Raw genomic sequence first — 16406 nt, 5'->3', positions numbered from 1 at the left:
GTGTTTTCTCTCGCTGTGTGCTGAGGAATACATGACCGCATTTCAGTATAATACAGTGCTGTTGATTTGCCTTTCACAGGGAATTGGAGGAGAGGCAGAAGTCAAAGAGAGGGGAGATTGTGGCAAAAATCCTTCAGGAGGAACAGCTGGTAAAGAGCAGAAAGAAGCAGCAGGCGATGCTGCCTAAACCCTCAACCACTGACAAGTTCCCATCTCTGGGGAGGGCAAGAGAGAAGCTCCTGTACCACCTGGATCCCAGCCCCCCATCAGCCACCGAGGAGAGAGCCACAATCGTGAGCGGTTCATCACATCAGTTGTGAAATGACTGTGAAGAAATCAAGAGCATTTTGAATAATTATGACCCAATATCTGTGTGCATTTGTCCAGCAGTTAAGACAATTCAGTGACGTCAGTAGCTCATCGTCATCTTCCTCTGATGTTGAAGAAACGGAGGAAACTGTGCAGCAGGAAGTGGACCAACAGAGCCTCGCTGACAGCCTGGCTGAGCCTGAGTTCTCTGGGCTGTGGGACCAAAACTACAAGGTGCACTACAACAACAGCCACTGCTACCCAAAAGCAAATCCCTGCAAGCTGCTAAATTTAAACACTCATAAATCATGTCTCACTCACAGAGGCCACGCTATTTGGCCATGGATGTGCTTTTTGTTTGTTTTTCAACAGGAGAATTCCTCACCAGCAAGCTGAAGCACACTGTATGAAAAATTCCACTGAAAGGCAATATTTAACTGATTTAAAATAATTGCGAACTGCTAAGAAATCAACTAGATCCCATCAGCTTATGGTGTTCAAAAAGCGTCAAAAAATACACAGAAATGTCTCTTTCGAGAAATCGTGACCCGGTTTCTCAGGATAATCCACAGAGCTTTTGTGAGGAGTTTCATGTAAGAGCTGTTTTCTTTCTACCGAGCTACACCCGCCAAACGTGTCACTCCACAGAAGAAACGATGCACCACACCTAGCACCACTGAGCTAACTAATGTTACCGCTCATCTGAGGAGGATGCGGTTTATGTTTACATCTCACGCTGTCACATGATCCTCTCGTCCATGAGTCGATGCACACTTCCCGATGCAGTTGACAGGTGTAGTTTGGAGTTCCCACATGAAACTGCTTACAACAAGATCTGTGGATTATCTTGTGTAACTGAGTCATGATTTCTAGAAGGAGACATTGCTTAATGTTAAAAATACCTTTATGGCTCTTTGTATGTCACAAGCTGAATGCAATCAAGTTCCATTATATAAGAGAGAAGGTAGACATCTCTACAGCCAATATATCCAACACTGGGTAACTTAGATCAAAAAAATCTAGACTGACAAATAAGACTACAGGTAAGAGAAAATATGTATTTCAGATATTAGGGTGAACTGTCCCTTTGTTCCAGCTACTCAGATTTATCTTTTGCTATCTTTTATTCATTTATATATTAGCGAAACTAATATCTGTGGGTCTGGACTTTCAGACTAAACAAGACATTTGAAGATGTCACCTTGGTATCTTTGTAATTATATTTTTCACTATTTTCTATCATTGACTTAACAAATAATTACTAAAACAAAGCAAACAAAAATCATTATTGAAGTTATTTTATTGATTCATTAATTACTGTTCCAGATTATATTATCCTACAATTCTTGAAGAAGGCACAACATTATGTGTAGTTCATTATTTTGGGGGCATCTGTGCGTGTTTTCAGCAGCTGGACCTTCATAGTTGCATTGAGTGTACCACAAGTTTCTATGTTGATACACACTGCAGGTGGTTTTCCATAACACTGAAAACAGCACCTGTGGCCTGCAGATCATTATCTACCCAGCTTCATGTGGCTGCTTTTACTTTTGCAATTCCTCCAAGGCAAAATGATCGTGCATTAATAGGATAATGATGTCTCTACTGCTACTTTAACTTTACTTTAACTGCTGATAATAACAGTGATGAAGATAACAATACAGAAACAATGACAATCACAATAAATTCCCCTTCATTTATGAAGATGTATTAAATTTAGGTTAGGTTCACAGAGGTATTGGTCAGCTTGTTTTACTTGTTACATTAGAAGAATCACACTGATATCTGTGTCCTTATACTAACACTTCAACATACAGTACACTGAGTGCCTTTAGGCAACTAGCACTGACTTTACAACCCAGTCTGAGAAAATGGCTATGCAGGTATTATTTTCTTCCGTTTTTCCCAACATATATAGGCCTAGTTGACCTATAGCCCGATTTCTGTAAACTGTGGTGTAGTTAAGAACTTCTTACAGACAACGGATGCAGGGTGCTGGTTGCTAGCAGCAACAGAAGCTGCTGAACTGGCCAGCCGGCGCGGCGGCAGGGTGGTCTGGAATCAGACCCCTGGTGCCGGGGGTTTAGATGAATTCAAGTTACTATAGCTGGTAACTGCAAATCTGTCTGTGTCCACCACCCCAAATAGAAATTACTTTTGCAGGAAACACTGAAATAACATGGGATATAGTATTACTTTGCAACCTTAATGTAAAATAACTTACTTGCTAGAGCAGACCTTACTTTTTTTCCCTTGAAATTACATTTGTTCACCTGTGTAACATTATTTATAGAAGCTGTGGGTTGTGCAACGTTACTCTTTTGGTCAGCTGGCTCAACTGTTGTTCCTGTCGTTGCCTTGGGAATGCATTTCCATGAGTTTTTGGGGTGGAGCTTATGAAAAGAGCACATGTGTTTGTTTTGGTTTTGAGTGTGATTATTCACAGTCTTTGTACCAGAATCATAGACTCCACCTTTAAAAAGTTCTATTCCAACACCTCACACTTCTTGAATTTTAAGATTAATTGCCTTGCTCAAGGGCTGCTTTGTGGTAGTTGTTGACGGAGGCAGGGGTTTCTGTAGCTCTCTGCCATTGAGGTGAATTGGCTAAGTGTCTCATCCAGCCTCACTGTACACACTTGAAATGTGGGGCGACAGGCGTCACTTCTCATTATACTGGTGCCTTTGAGGCCACGGAGCGAGCTCGGTGCTGCAGCTCCCAGCTCTGAGCCAAGCGACAAGTCGAGTGGAAGCGATCTCTCCTCCTAACATACAGATCAGGCTCATCCCCTCATCTAAGGCTACTTCTCAACGCAGCAATGACTAGTACAAAAGATGAGCACAGCAATGTAACAAAGCTAATAAGATGAGTCATGAGAGGGAGAATGATGCTAAAATGCCTTTTCACTTCGAGTGCTTTACAATACAGAATGAAAGGAGCAGTGACAAAATGACCAAAGCCGAAAAAATAAAACAGGGCTCTTCTAAATACTGTCATATGTAGATATGTTTAACTCTTTTAACTGTCTTGATACACTGTTTACCTCTTTCTTTAAGTAGCTTTGAGGAGGACTAATGCTCCTCTTCATTTTGTATCTAATAACATGATGAAGGCTGCTCATGGTAAACATGGCCACATGTTAATGTCAGGAAAACATGTGATATTGGTCTCTGTTCTTGTTAATTTTTTTTCCAAATTTGGGATCATATTTTCCTGTTAAGACATGTTTGTTTGTGTTTATAGGCTTTTATTTTCTTACAATACAAAAAGTTCTGCTATGCTCTGTTAAAGTCATGATGGTTGAGAGGCGCTTAGATATGGAAGACCCTGACACCGGAGTGTAAATACAGGTTTTCCAGCATAGACAGCATCAGGAAAATACAGCATCCCATATAATGTTTATCATCTTGTTCCAACTTGGTGTCGACCCTCAGTGCTTTTTTTGGCGCAGTCTAAAATATGTTACTAGCACCCAGTATAGAAAATGTTAAGTACCAGCAGCCGGTAGTGAATGCTAATAAGATGCAATTTTCTGATTTAAATCACAACATTGCCAATTTTAAAAATGTATAATATTTAGGCAGAGCTCTTGTGCGACCTGCTTTTCATTTGGACAACATTCAACATTTAAGAATTTACATTTTAAAAGTGAAATGTTAAATTTACTTTAGCTAAAGATGAAGCTGCATGTTCATGCACAGATGAATCTGTACAATTGTCTCTCATTTTGTATTGCAGCAGACTAAGTCTATAGGCATTGTTTTAATCTCATAATAGGATTTTATAATCCTATATTAAATTATATTTCATCTTTATTGCACTTAATGACATGTGATTCATAAATATTGTACACTGCCATTCAGTCTGAAGGAGAATTTTATGTACAGTCTAACACATTCACAGGAGAAAATTGAAGAAAAAACACCCCCCCCCCCCACAAAAAAAAAAATAGAAAAATTTTATTATGTTTGTCACCTGGCACACTCCCCAAATACATTTCCCGCTTCTGCCTGTCTTTCACCTGTGTTCTATATAAAGAGGCATTATTATAGCAGTGAATTTTGATTTTGTTGTCTGACTGTGTGATAATAAGGATTTTATTATAGTGATTATTTATGATGACTTCACCAGCTGTTGCTTCCCTGTGTTGTTATAGAAGCTCCTGAGTGAGAAAACCATATTGGTGTCAACAGAAGTAAAGCACGAAGAACCTAAAGACAGTGGAGAGCTCAACATTCCTCCTAAAAAGGCTCATGGCAAAGAGCTGGAAGGGCCTCCATTCATCAGTAAACCAAAGATCATCCTCTTCAAGGTATCACACTACTCCTTCTGTAGAATACATGTCCTGAAAAGACTGAATATGTCTTTAAGCAGAACGCATCTTAATCACCTTGCGTGTGATGTGTACTTTTTGCAATTTAAAACGGAGTAAGTCAACAGTTAATTTTTGATATTTTGTTGATGGATTTACATGATGAAGAGGTTGACATTACGGTGAATGTTCTGTTTTAGGATTTTGAAGTAGGGAAAATGTATAAGAAGAAAATCCGCCTGACTAACATCAGCAACATCACCAACCACTGCAAGCTTCTTGAAGTCTCAGCCCATCTGAAGGAATTCATCTCTATTAAGTAAGATTTTTACATTTTCAGAGTGTGTAAACACATAATGGTAGTGGTCGGTGGGTGTCATGCACTTGGGATGAAAAGTGAGCCAAAAAAGACAAACATTTCATATCAGCATATCTTAGTGGCATTGAAATACTGTGTAATACTGAGTATTAAAGTTCTTTCTTGACCTTAGAAACAAATAATTAAGATGAACACAAAATTAGTCACAACTGAACAAACTCCATCTGTTGGTGAAGAGAGTAAGATGTGATTGAAACCTCTCAGTAGGTGTGTATAATAGCAAAATGCTTAATTCTGCAGAGTAATACATATACTTTAATACAGATTTTTGACAGAGATTTTTCACACTACGTCATAAATCTCCAGCTAATATACAACTTTTTTAATTGGCCAAAATGTAAAAGGACTATTCCACCAGTTTAGCATTGTGTTTCCATGACACTGCTGGACTCACAACATCAGGAATTTCATCCTTGCTTTTTTCTTCCTTTGTTTATATTATTCACAATACAACCTGATCACTTACACTTCAGTCAGAGATTTTGGTGTAGCCTCAAGCAGAGATGAGGATTGGTCTGATAAATAATTTCGAACTCCACACTACCAGATTTTTAGCTTGAATCAACAGCTCTATAGGCAGCTTTGTCAGCTGGTTGGACATTCTACAAAAATGTCCCTACCTTTTGGCGGCCGCAGTTTTTGCCCAATAAGGCTGAAGGTCAAATTTGTGTGTGTAAACACTTAGTCTTGTTGTGTTGTGACTGAAGCTCAAATTTTATTTGAACACTTAAAGAGGCATGCATATGCAGAGGTAGCTTGGATATGCTGTTGCAGCTGTTTATTTTTCACCTGTGTTTCAAACTTTATTTTTACATGCAAAAAGGTGGAGTTCCCCTTTAACAGGCTATAAGAATAAAGGGGCTTCCAATTCTTTTCTTGCTACCGAAGAAAGTTCATCAGGACATGATGAAAATTGTATTATGTCGTCTTCTTCGGAATCCAAATCTGTTAAAATTTGGATGGAGTTACACTGTTTCCCTTTGTGTTCAGTCTTTGTGCCAAACTAGGCAACACATGATTTGGACCTAACTCTCCTCTGGAGGCACATGAATTAAATTCATGTTTATTTTTTTGACTTTGGGTCAAAAACACAAAAAAGGTCTATTGCTCAAAATGTCGAACTGTCCTTTTAAAGTTAACATCCTTACAGAGTACCCTATCATTCCAAATGCCACATTGTGGTAGATTCTAAATCTTCCACATTTACAGACCAGACTTAGAAAGAAGCCACGACTCCAGTTTGGCTCGATGTATCACTGTGGGACAAATCAATCTCTGTGGAGGCACACATAGCAAAGCATCAAGCAGCCCACCAGAACCTCAAGTGAATCCCATCTGAGGAAATATGTTGAAATATTCATCTTACAGAGATAAAACAAACACCCAAATGAAGATACACAATTAAGAATAGTTGCTGCTTAGTGGCATTGCTTAGATAATTACAATTTTTTAATATCAATGTATTTTTTTAAGTTAGATCCAAAGACAGAATTCTGATATTCGAGCTAGAGGTGTTTACAACAACACATGTAAACACTCACTATGAACTCACTTCATGTTGGGCAGTGTCAGTTATCACAAAGAAACATCTGCTAATGTATCACCACTTAGGATTTCAACACAACCACTTCTTGTCATTTTAAAAGACGACGGAGTGGACGTGAAAGCAAAGCCTGTCCTCCCACATACGGACACCAGCTTGGATCACCACGATCGCAGCTCCTCTTATGAGACTCAGCTCAGTGAGTCAGTCTACGTTTCTGCTATCTCCTCTCTCTCAGCACTGCCAGCAGCCCACAGGCTGAGCAGAGATGCATTGTTCTCCAGGTCACTCGCTGTGTATCACTTTCCCATCAGCTCCCTCATGACTTGATGTGGTTTCTTCGCCTCTCTTCTTTCTGCCTGACTGAGTGAAGAGTCTCCCAGGCTACAGCCGGGTCAGCCGGAAACTACTGGTGCGTCTCTTGAGGCTTCGTGCTGAACCACTTGTCTGAATGTATCACCTTCTAGTCGTCTGATCCTAACTCACATGTAGCAAATGTGCACTTTCTGAAAAAATGGGTGAATGCACACATACCTTATAGTGTACATTATACCCACTCAACTCCTTGTCTCTCTTTCATGTTGCTAAAACATATCAGTACAGGCAACCTTTTTTCAAATATTTCATGATATTATATAGATATTTAAGGGTATGCATATTTTGGTCTGCAGCGGAATTCAAAGGCATATTAATCAAATTATGGTAATAAACATATTGACAACAGGCGCTGCCCATGGTTAGTTTGCTACATGAATAAGTGATTCATTACTAGATACAAAAAATAATAATCAGTCCTTTGTTATGACAGTTTGGTTTTCTGCTGTACCTGTTTATCATTCTACAAATTCTTCACGAACATAAATTAAAGGATGAGGCATTAACAGAGTATCTTAGAAAAGATAATACCAAAAAAAATCTATTCATAAGCCTAAAAATACACCGTAGCTCAGTAGAGTTCAATCAGGGGTTTGCCGATACAGCCTCACGTGGTCTGGTATGACCAGTTTCTAGCCCTGAACAACCATCATGCTGTTGGATGGCCATGTCCCAAAACCCTGACATTTTAGTCACTCGCCTGCTCAGATAATTCGTTACAGGCAGAATCTGAACTCACCAGCTGGTAGGCAGTCTTCACAGTGATTTATAATGTGGGGGGAAAAAATGACGCCAGGCAAGTGAAAAGTAATAAAAACAGAAATTACAAAGACAAAGAAAGTCAAAGATATGATGCAGGATTTCTTCCTCACCTCCGACTGGAGTGCTGCTCAGCAGCAGTACAGAAGATTACAGTTTTGTTTTGAGTTATATTGTTGTAATACAGCTTCAGTACAGTAATCACTGATTTTACATGCTTTGTCTTGACTTTTAATGGAAAAGTTAGTATCATAAACTGGTGTTATTTTTGCTATTTTACACTTGTTTTTTTTCTGTGTTTCCACCTAAGTGTTAGTCTATACGATTATTTTGGAATGAATGCTGACCATACGGTAATGCTTAAGGCACTGAGTGACTTAAATAATTGGGTTAGGAAGATCCACAGCCGTGGCATGTAGTAGTATTGGGTCAGGGTTAATGGTGACTAAAAATTTAAGATGCTTTTTGCTGAGTAAGTCACATTATCAGGTCAGTTTGTGGACTTCATGGCTGTTCTTCAAGATATGTTTGGTTTTTCCTGCTTGTTCCATTACGCGTTCTCTCAGACAGGTCACCATCGGATGATGTAATTTATGCAAGCAGTAAAAACTAGGAATGTCAACAGTTAACTGCAAAAAATATTACTAACCCATTTTGCAGATGTGTCTGTAGGTTGACTTTACCACATTTGCTGCATTGCGCACCAGGTCTGCAGTCTGTACTCTCCAGTCCCCCTCCAACTTACCCTGATGAGAAAGCAGGTCAATAATGAGTCCTAAAACCCGAAAATAGTGGTTGTTATCTTCCAGTAATCAGAAAGACAATGTCAAAGTCAATTTCTCCTGATTTTCACCAATACATTTGGTCCATCGTACAGTCTTGGTTTACTGTTCAAGTGTGTTGTGTTTATGTACACCCCACTGATTATACACACAACATTGGAAGTAGTCGTGACCAACGGATGACTCATCCAGCTAAAAAAAAAAAAAAACACAAGACACTCTTCAAGATTTGTCAATATAGCACACACACAATACTGGTTCTGACCCAGTGTGATATTTTTATATCACTGTTGGGTTACTGGATGAACACAACCCCTTGTATTGGGTTGTTTTTACCCAAGGGTACTGGGTAAAATGAACCCATTATTGCATTATTGCTCCATTGATCCACGCTTGTTCAATTTCTAAAAATCACTGGGTGAGAAATTAAGCAGTAAATTCAATCATTCAAACAATACCTAAGAATAAATTAAAAAAGATATGACCCTCCTGTAAACTATAACTGTAATTACCACCGTAACTGCAACAGACATAATAGTGTAGGAAAATATACAGAACCTTAATTTAAAAACTGGAATTATGCTTACACATGCTGATAACTTCACCTGTTTCTGTCTGCGTACCTATCACACACCCTCCATCTACTCTGTGTGTAAAACATGGCAGTTATTCACACATCAAAAACCTACAATATTAAGATTAGTCGTGACAACTGTAGAGCCTTCATGGCTCACCCAGTTAAAAACACTAGCACAGCAGGAGTAGAGAGAAACGTGAACCAGGAACACACCGGGCTTTTTCACACCAGCCCATGGTTCCCTGTACGCCCCCTGAATTTCTAAAAATGGCTTTCCATTCCCCTACACCCCCTCGCCCAGCGTACATGCATTGTGCGTTTGATCTATTTTTTCACTACTGGGACAAAAAAAACCCACAACAGCAGCCTTGCCAGATTTGGCTGAAAAGCCATTGTACAGAAGCTCTGTTTATGTAATTAGCGTCACTTCCTCGCATGTATTGCAAATGACTGGCTGAGAGGAAGACACCCCTCTGTGGTCTGCATGCTCCTGGGCTGAGCTGTGAGATGAAGCCTGAGACTGTAGTAGAAATGGTGGTACTCCACAAAATCCGAGGGTGCGATCACACCTACAGTTTGTTTCATTTGCTCCAAATTATGCAGGATCGGGATGAGATACATTGTTTAGTTTTGCCTTCAGTCTGTGAATAATCATTAATGACAAAACTGTTTAGGGAGCATACGAATTCAAAAGGAACCTTTTTTTTTGTCTGCTGCAGTTAAAGACTTCTACATAAAAGTACTCTAACTTTACTGTGCTGTGGCTTGTTTAGGAACAAAGATGACCCAAGAACACCTCTGACACACAGATTGGATAAATGATATGTCCTGGGCTCTTTTCTTCAAAAAAAGGAAGAAATTTATATTTTATATTATATTTTTTATTTCATGGTTTTATATATTTTGTGGTTTTCTAAATTGTATGGTGAAGCCTTAACTGCAGTCATACTGTAATTGGCAAACAGAGACACTACCTAACAGCCAAACCTAAAGCTAGACTGCTTCTCCAAAGATGCACATAAATGTTTTTGTTAACCTAGATGGAGAAGGGTGCTGTGGGTAATCGTAGGTTGCAGAAACACCTCCCAAATATCACACGTTGTGTTTTCAACTCAAGTCAGGAGGTAAGTTCCTAACATAAACAAAAGCATACTACACGCAATTATAAAAAAAAACAGCTGCAACAGCATATCCAAGTTTCCCCTGTGCATGTATGCCTTTTTATGTGCTTAAATATAATTCCAGCTTCAGTCACAACATAACAAGACTAAGAGTTTACAGCCACATTAGCAGCTCTGTGAGGCTATATTTAGGCTGGTAGTTAGTACTTTTGCATAAATCTTCACCATGCTAATATGCTCAAAATTACAAGGCCAAAGTGGCATGTTAGCATGCTATGAATTGCTAATTAGCACTAAACACTTAACACCGCTAAGGCTCATGGGAATGTCATATGTTATGTAGGTATTTTAGAGTGAAAACAATACCAACCCTGCTGCTTTAGCTAGTAATTATTGGACATATACAATTTTTGACCTGGTGATGGTGATATATGAAAAGTCAGAAAATCTCCAGGCTAATTACATATCAGGCTATGGAGAACATTCAAGTCTGACCGGCTGGCAGGTTGAAATTGCCATCCCAGAGCTATGCGACTAACAAAGAGTATAGACTTTGAATGAAACCTACATTAGCTCCAAGCTAATTTTAAATATATAGATATGGAGTCTTGTCTTGTCTTGTGTTGCATCTTGGGTTGCTGAATAAGCTACCAAGCAAACACTCCATTTCTAACACAAGTTGGCAGCTCTGATAGCTAATTAGCTCGTCATCTGTACCACAATGAACATCTTAACAACCGTGCACAGATCAGTCAGCTGTGATACTAAAAATGGCGTCGTTCTCAGTCTTCAGTGCCACCACTGTAACAAAATGCTGTCTGTTCTTAAGTTGAAAGCCGCAGTTACCAGTGTAAACAGTGTTTAAAACAATTTTGATTATTTATTGAGCCTTTATTTTACCAGGTTCTCATTGAAATCTCATATAGAAGGGATACCTGGCCAAGAATAGCATCAACACAGAGTTTCAACATAATAACAAACACAATTGCTGTCCCATCCACTCTGAGACTTGAAGAATAGAGGAGCATTCCTAAAGTGTGTATAAACACATTTTTACTTTGTTTCAGTCATAGTAGAAATATTAACAATACATTTCAAAATGACTGTTGATATGATTTTGACTAAATCTGGTATATCTTTTGTGATTTCAGTTGGACTTTTAAGAATCGTGAGCCTGAGATATTTGTAAGCACAGATCAAATCTCAAGAGCAAGCACTGACAGAACTCTAAGCATAATGACTGTTTTGATCCCACAGCAGGAGTTAAGTCTGTAGAAATGAGTGGCAGGAGAGTTTTCTCTGCTTGCCATATTCAGAACTGCATGATGTCAGACTTAGAGGCCTGTATGCATTTGCATGCAAACTCCCACTGAGATCAAGGCAAACCCCCACTTAATTTTACCTCGAGTGAAGTTTCATCCTTTTAGACGCATCTTCAAAGTAAAGTGTTCAATCAGTCTTTTGATTTGTCAAAAAGATTTTGTGACTGTGAAATAGATACAATCTTGACAGCTGTATATATTAAGGCTGTATCCCACTGAAACATTTTGTTTTATTTATCTGCCCTGGTAGTCCCTCTAAAAGTCAGATAAATGTAATATGAGCATCAGTCAAAACTGCAGTATCCTGTAATAGGCCCATGCTTTTCTCTGATTTAAAACAATGTGCACCTCGATGAGGCTGCAAGTAACAATCATTTTCATTCTCAAATAATCTGTCGATAATTTTCTGGATTAGTTTCCTTGATCAGTTTCCCGGAGCAGAAGATAGCATCCTCAAATGTCTTTTTTTTACTGTCATAAAGGAGTGAAAGAAAACCAGAAAACATTCATATTCAAAAAAGCTGGAATCAGAGAACTTTGACTTTTTTCTTTAAAAAAAAAATTTATTATAAAATTAGTTGTCAGTTACAACTAACCTAACTAAATTGCAACTAATCAATTTGTTGAAGCTTTACACCTCAGACTTGTGATTATATATCTTTTTGCAGGCGATAGCCATAGTCAGAGGCATTATGTTTTTGGCACTAACGTCCACTTGGACTCAAGAGTAAACTGATTAGAATTCGGTGGCCCAAAAGTCAAGGTCACCTTGACCTCACAAAACACCTTTTTGGCCATAGCTCATAAATTCATACTGTAATTATGCCAAAATATCACTCAAGTGTCTAAAAGGATATAATGAAGTGATCACAAATTTATATCCAAAAGGTCAAGGGTCAACCTCACTGAGACATAATGTAAACTTTAAGTGCAACTTGACTGGTTTGCTGAGGCATACACCCGCTAGGTGGTGATTCTAGTTTTGTTAGTCTGGTTTCTAGTTCATCACCTGCTTAAACAAGCCACCAGAAAGACAGAAAAAAAATCTCAAGTACTTTGGTAATTAACCTAAAAAGTTGCCCTTTAAACATTGGTCATTGTCAGTACTTCATGGCTTTCATATAATTCCTAAAACTACGGTGCAGAAATATTCATTATGTTGTAAGCACCATATATAAAGAGAGAAAGATCTCACTTCTGTGAAATATGACAGCCAAATTATTCAAAGAATATTCAGGAACATGCTTCACTGTAGATCGCTCTCACACAGGTTATGTGAGTGTGTGAGGGTGTTTTGGCTCTGTTGAACTGAATAATGAACTGAGAGTGCTTATTGATTTACTGTAGGAGAAGCCAATGGGCCAGAATGTAAAATAGAGCACACAGCACAGTCAGTAATACTGTACAGCCACAGTCTCAGCTTCATCACTTCAGTCAACTGCAGTAGATATATTGTACAGTATGGCCTCGTTTGAAGTACTTTATATAGGGCTCTAGCAGGCTTTTTCGAACACTGCTTCACTCAGCATTTAATCCCAAGTGAACTGTTCTATTTTTTTTCTTCGTTGTCTTTTCATACCACCTGTCTTGATGCTCAGAAAGAAGAATGGTACAAGCAAGAAAGGAAATTAGCCAAAAAAAAAAAGTTGATAAAATGTGCAAAGTGACATTTATAATTACCAGCAGACTTAGTCAACAGGAGAAATGCTTTCATACACATCCAGGTCACAGTGGTGAGCTGGATGGCCATCCTGACAGCTGGACCAGCAACTTCAAATAACTGGCTCAAACCAAAAACTGTCCAGCAGTGTTGATAATATGCACAGATTGCTGATTATGTTTCTATTTTCAAGTGTGTAAAATTGTGAGCTTTGGTATTTTTTAATTTTTCTGTTTTTCTGTTTCTGCCACCTCAGTTTTGTGCATGTGGGCTAAAAGTCAGGGCTCCAGTCTAACGGCATCCCATAGTCCTCGGGACAATCAGAAGTTCCGTAACTAGGTGGCCGGCCACAAATAAATGAATGTGTGTGAAGGCCTGCATTTGTAGGAGGAGACCTACTTAACGTTAGCTCTGAGCAGCATGTGGCTGGAACTACCTGCTGACAAATGTTACATAAGGATGCATTCAAGCTCTTGTTGTTAATAATGAGTACAGGGCGATGGTAAATTGTAACTATCTTATGGTGCGGTTAAATGAAAACTTGGAAATTTTAGTTTTTGGTGAGAAACTTCAATAAATTCAGTTGTTTGAAGGGGAAATTCTTTTAAGTTTTCATAAAAAAAGGCCTTTGAAGCAGTTATTTTTGGGTGTGTCATAAATGTGTTTGAAGTTATGGTCTTCCAAAGTTAGTGCAATGAGGTACTGAATGACTTTAAAACAGTTTAATTATTTATTTATTTATAATCAAGGTTTATTTGTGTGCCTGGCACAGGGAAATTACAACAAGAAAGAAAATTGGACAAGAAAACATGGGCATTGTGTAAAGGACAAGATTATTCACTGTTAGTATTGCCCCAGAATTTCACAATCAGTGCATCCCTATAAAGCAACTTTTGAGTTAGAGTGGAAGAGGTCCACTGCTATTCAAACATGTTTCAGAGGAGGCTGGTTTAGTTTTTCATAGAAAAAAAATAGTTTGATTTAAATTAGTGTATGCTGCATGCTGCCTGATATTTATTTTCTACCTGTATATCCTTGACAATGCATGTTAAAAAATGCAAAAATGTAGAATTAATTTTCCTTCTTCCTGGAGTTTGAAAACTTGACCGAAAAACGAGTATGCACTATTTCCATTTTGGATGTTTAGCTTTTGTCTTGCACCAGCTGCAGGCCAAAATGTCAACTTGGCACAAAAGATATCTCATAATCTATGCAAACTCAATCCTGCATGATTCCACTCAGATCAAATTTTTTCCAACATTACCAATCCTAAATTGCAAGGTTGTTTAGTAGCCATCATATTCTGGAACTGTAGCTCATTTCCAATTATGCTCATAGATGCATGTTTCCAACTTTTTGTTTATCTATTCAATTTCGACAATCCTCCCTGCTTCTCTGGCTCGCTGCCTGCTGCATTCATATCGATCGGCTCTCTTCTTGTGTCTCTGGAAGGGCGGCAAGTTGTGGAGCTCCTCAGGGCAGCGTTAGGGTTGGTATAAACATGTGCTTTGAGATACACATGTTGCTTTGAAATAGCTCGCAGTCCTCATGTTTCTTTCCCTGTCTGGAAATAACCTTTTGGTTGCTGCTCTGGTTTACAGTGACAGATAATAATGAAATAACTTCTGGCCATTCTGGTCCACGCTGCAGTGTTTTCTTATGAAACAATGGCCTTTTCTTTTCTTAGTTTTCTACAATGTGCAAAGTTAGCATCAGGTTGACTTTTGGCTTTAGCTCTGTCTCCTGCTTATCTACCTCAGTGTCAGGAGATTCATCATATTTCAGCAGTTCATCGGAAGCTGCTGATCCTCTGTTGCATGCATTGTGTTTTCCACTGCACTGGTGCTTTAAAACCAAAGTGTTTCCTTTGGATCTTGCATTGTGTTATTGCTCTACACGTATGTGTGAGGTCATGCAGCGTCTCACACTTGATGTAGCGGCGCAAACAAACACTGGTTTGAGACTGTGTTACTCATCAGAAATTTGTCTATCAAATATTTTATTCCGAGCTGGGGTTGTCACGATGACAGATTTAAACTTTGACACAGTACTAGTATCAAAAAACAATGCTGCTCACTTCTGTCAATACCAAAGCAAAAAGAAGTGAAAGCTCTATACATACAACATAGGATTATTGTTTTCTTTTTTCTAATTAAAAATTAGCACACAATTCTCGTACAGAATAAGTCACTGAATACATCCAGAGTGGATTTGTTGCTAGATAGAATGCTATAACAACCACAGGTTGAGGACCAAATGATTTTCCTTCCCATTGTTTCTTCTGTGCAGTTTTATGCTTAACCTTTGAAACCTGAATCGACATCAGTTTATTTGTGCTGCGTTCAGACGCCTTCCTCAAGCTATTTAATCCTTTGACACCTGAGCAAATTGGTTTGATTTCTTTACAAAACATGGAGAAAAAAAAGGGCAATGATCAACTTGGCAAGAATGTCCTACAAATTGTGAGAAATAAGTAAAAGGTGAAAAGAAAATGACTTGAAAATTTGTTTTTACCAAGGGGGTAGTATTATTAGAAAATTATCAAAAAACTGAAGATAAAAAAATGAAAAAAAAAGTCCAAAGCACTATATTTATAATAGTTATGATTATATATCAAAAATCATGTTACAAAATGTATTCATATGTTTTTTAAATTTTAAAATTGTAATTTTTTTGCTTACTTTAAGCTAATTTTCTCATAACTATTTCTTGCTCATTTCTGGCCATGTCTTGTTAAGTGAAAATCAAAGGGTTAATATGATTTAAGTGTTGTTTTTTTTTTTTTTTTATCGTTAGACTCCCTATATTTCTAAATATATATTATTAAAAGAGATTGTATCATTTTAAACACGATATTGAAAAAGTTGTCTTAACTGTCTTGTCTTAACTGCATTATATCAAGTTTAATAGCCATTGGAACAGCATTCTTTTTTCTCTGTGTGTTAATGTGTTGCATTTAAAGTGCAGACTTTTTTAATCATAGCTCATTGTGATTTCTGTTTTCAGCTTTGAGCCTCCTGGTTCTTTAGCTGCTGGGATGTCCTGTGACATGCAGGCTGTTTTTTACCCTAAGGTTTGTAACATCACACTTCCTTTTATACATCTACAATGCATGAGGCAGTTAATAAACTGATGTGTTGAATCTGAATTTTTCTGGAGCTGATTCCAGCTGACACTATGCAAAGAGGCTGGGTACACCATGGACTGGTCGCCAGACCATCATATATTGCACCTTTTACTTTATTCTTAGATTTTTAATACAGTGAA

The 16406-nt window shown here is 38.2% G+C and overlaps 1 protein-coding gene across 1 annotated transcript in view; it reads left to right on the top strand.

The window, feature by feature from the left end:
• The window catches only part of cfap74 (cilia and flagella associated protein 74), a 68997-nt gene that overhangs the window by 10452 nt on the left and 42139 nt on the right, over nucleotides 1-16406 (top strand). The window contains 5 exon segments of the mRNA XM_042492576.1: nucleotides 80-293; nucleotides 388-543; nucleotides 4466-4621; nucleotides 4822-4940; nucleotides 16146-16212. Of these exon segments, the coding sequence (XP_042348510.1) occupies nucleotides 80-293; nucleotides 388-543; nucleotides 4466-4621; nucleotides 4822-4940; nucleotides 16146-16212 (712 nt within the window).

This window comes from Plectropomus leopardus, chromosome 8 (assembly GCF_008729295.1).
Source record: "Plectropomus leopardus isolate mb chromosome 8, YSFRI_Pleo_2.0, whole genome shotgun sequence".
In the NCBI taxonomy this organism is placed as follows: domain Eukaryota; kingdom Metazoa; phylum Chordata; class Actinopteri; order Perciformes; family Serranidae; genus Plectropomus; species Plectropomus leopardus.
The sequence above is the reverse complement of the archived record's forward strand: the minus strand, read 5'-3'. Positions and strand labels throughout refer to the sequence as shown.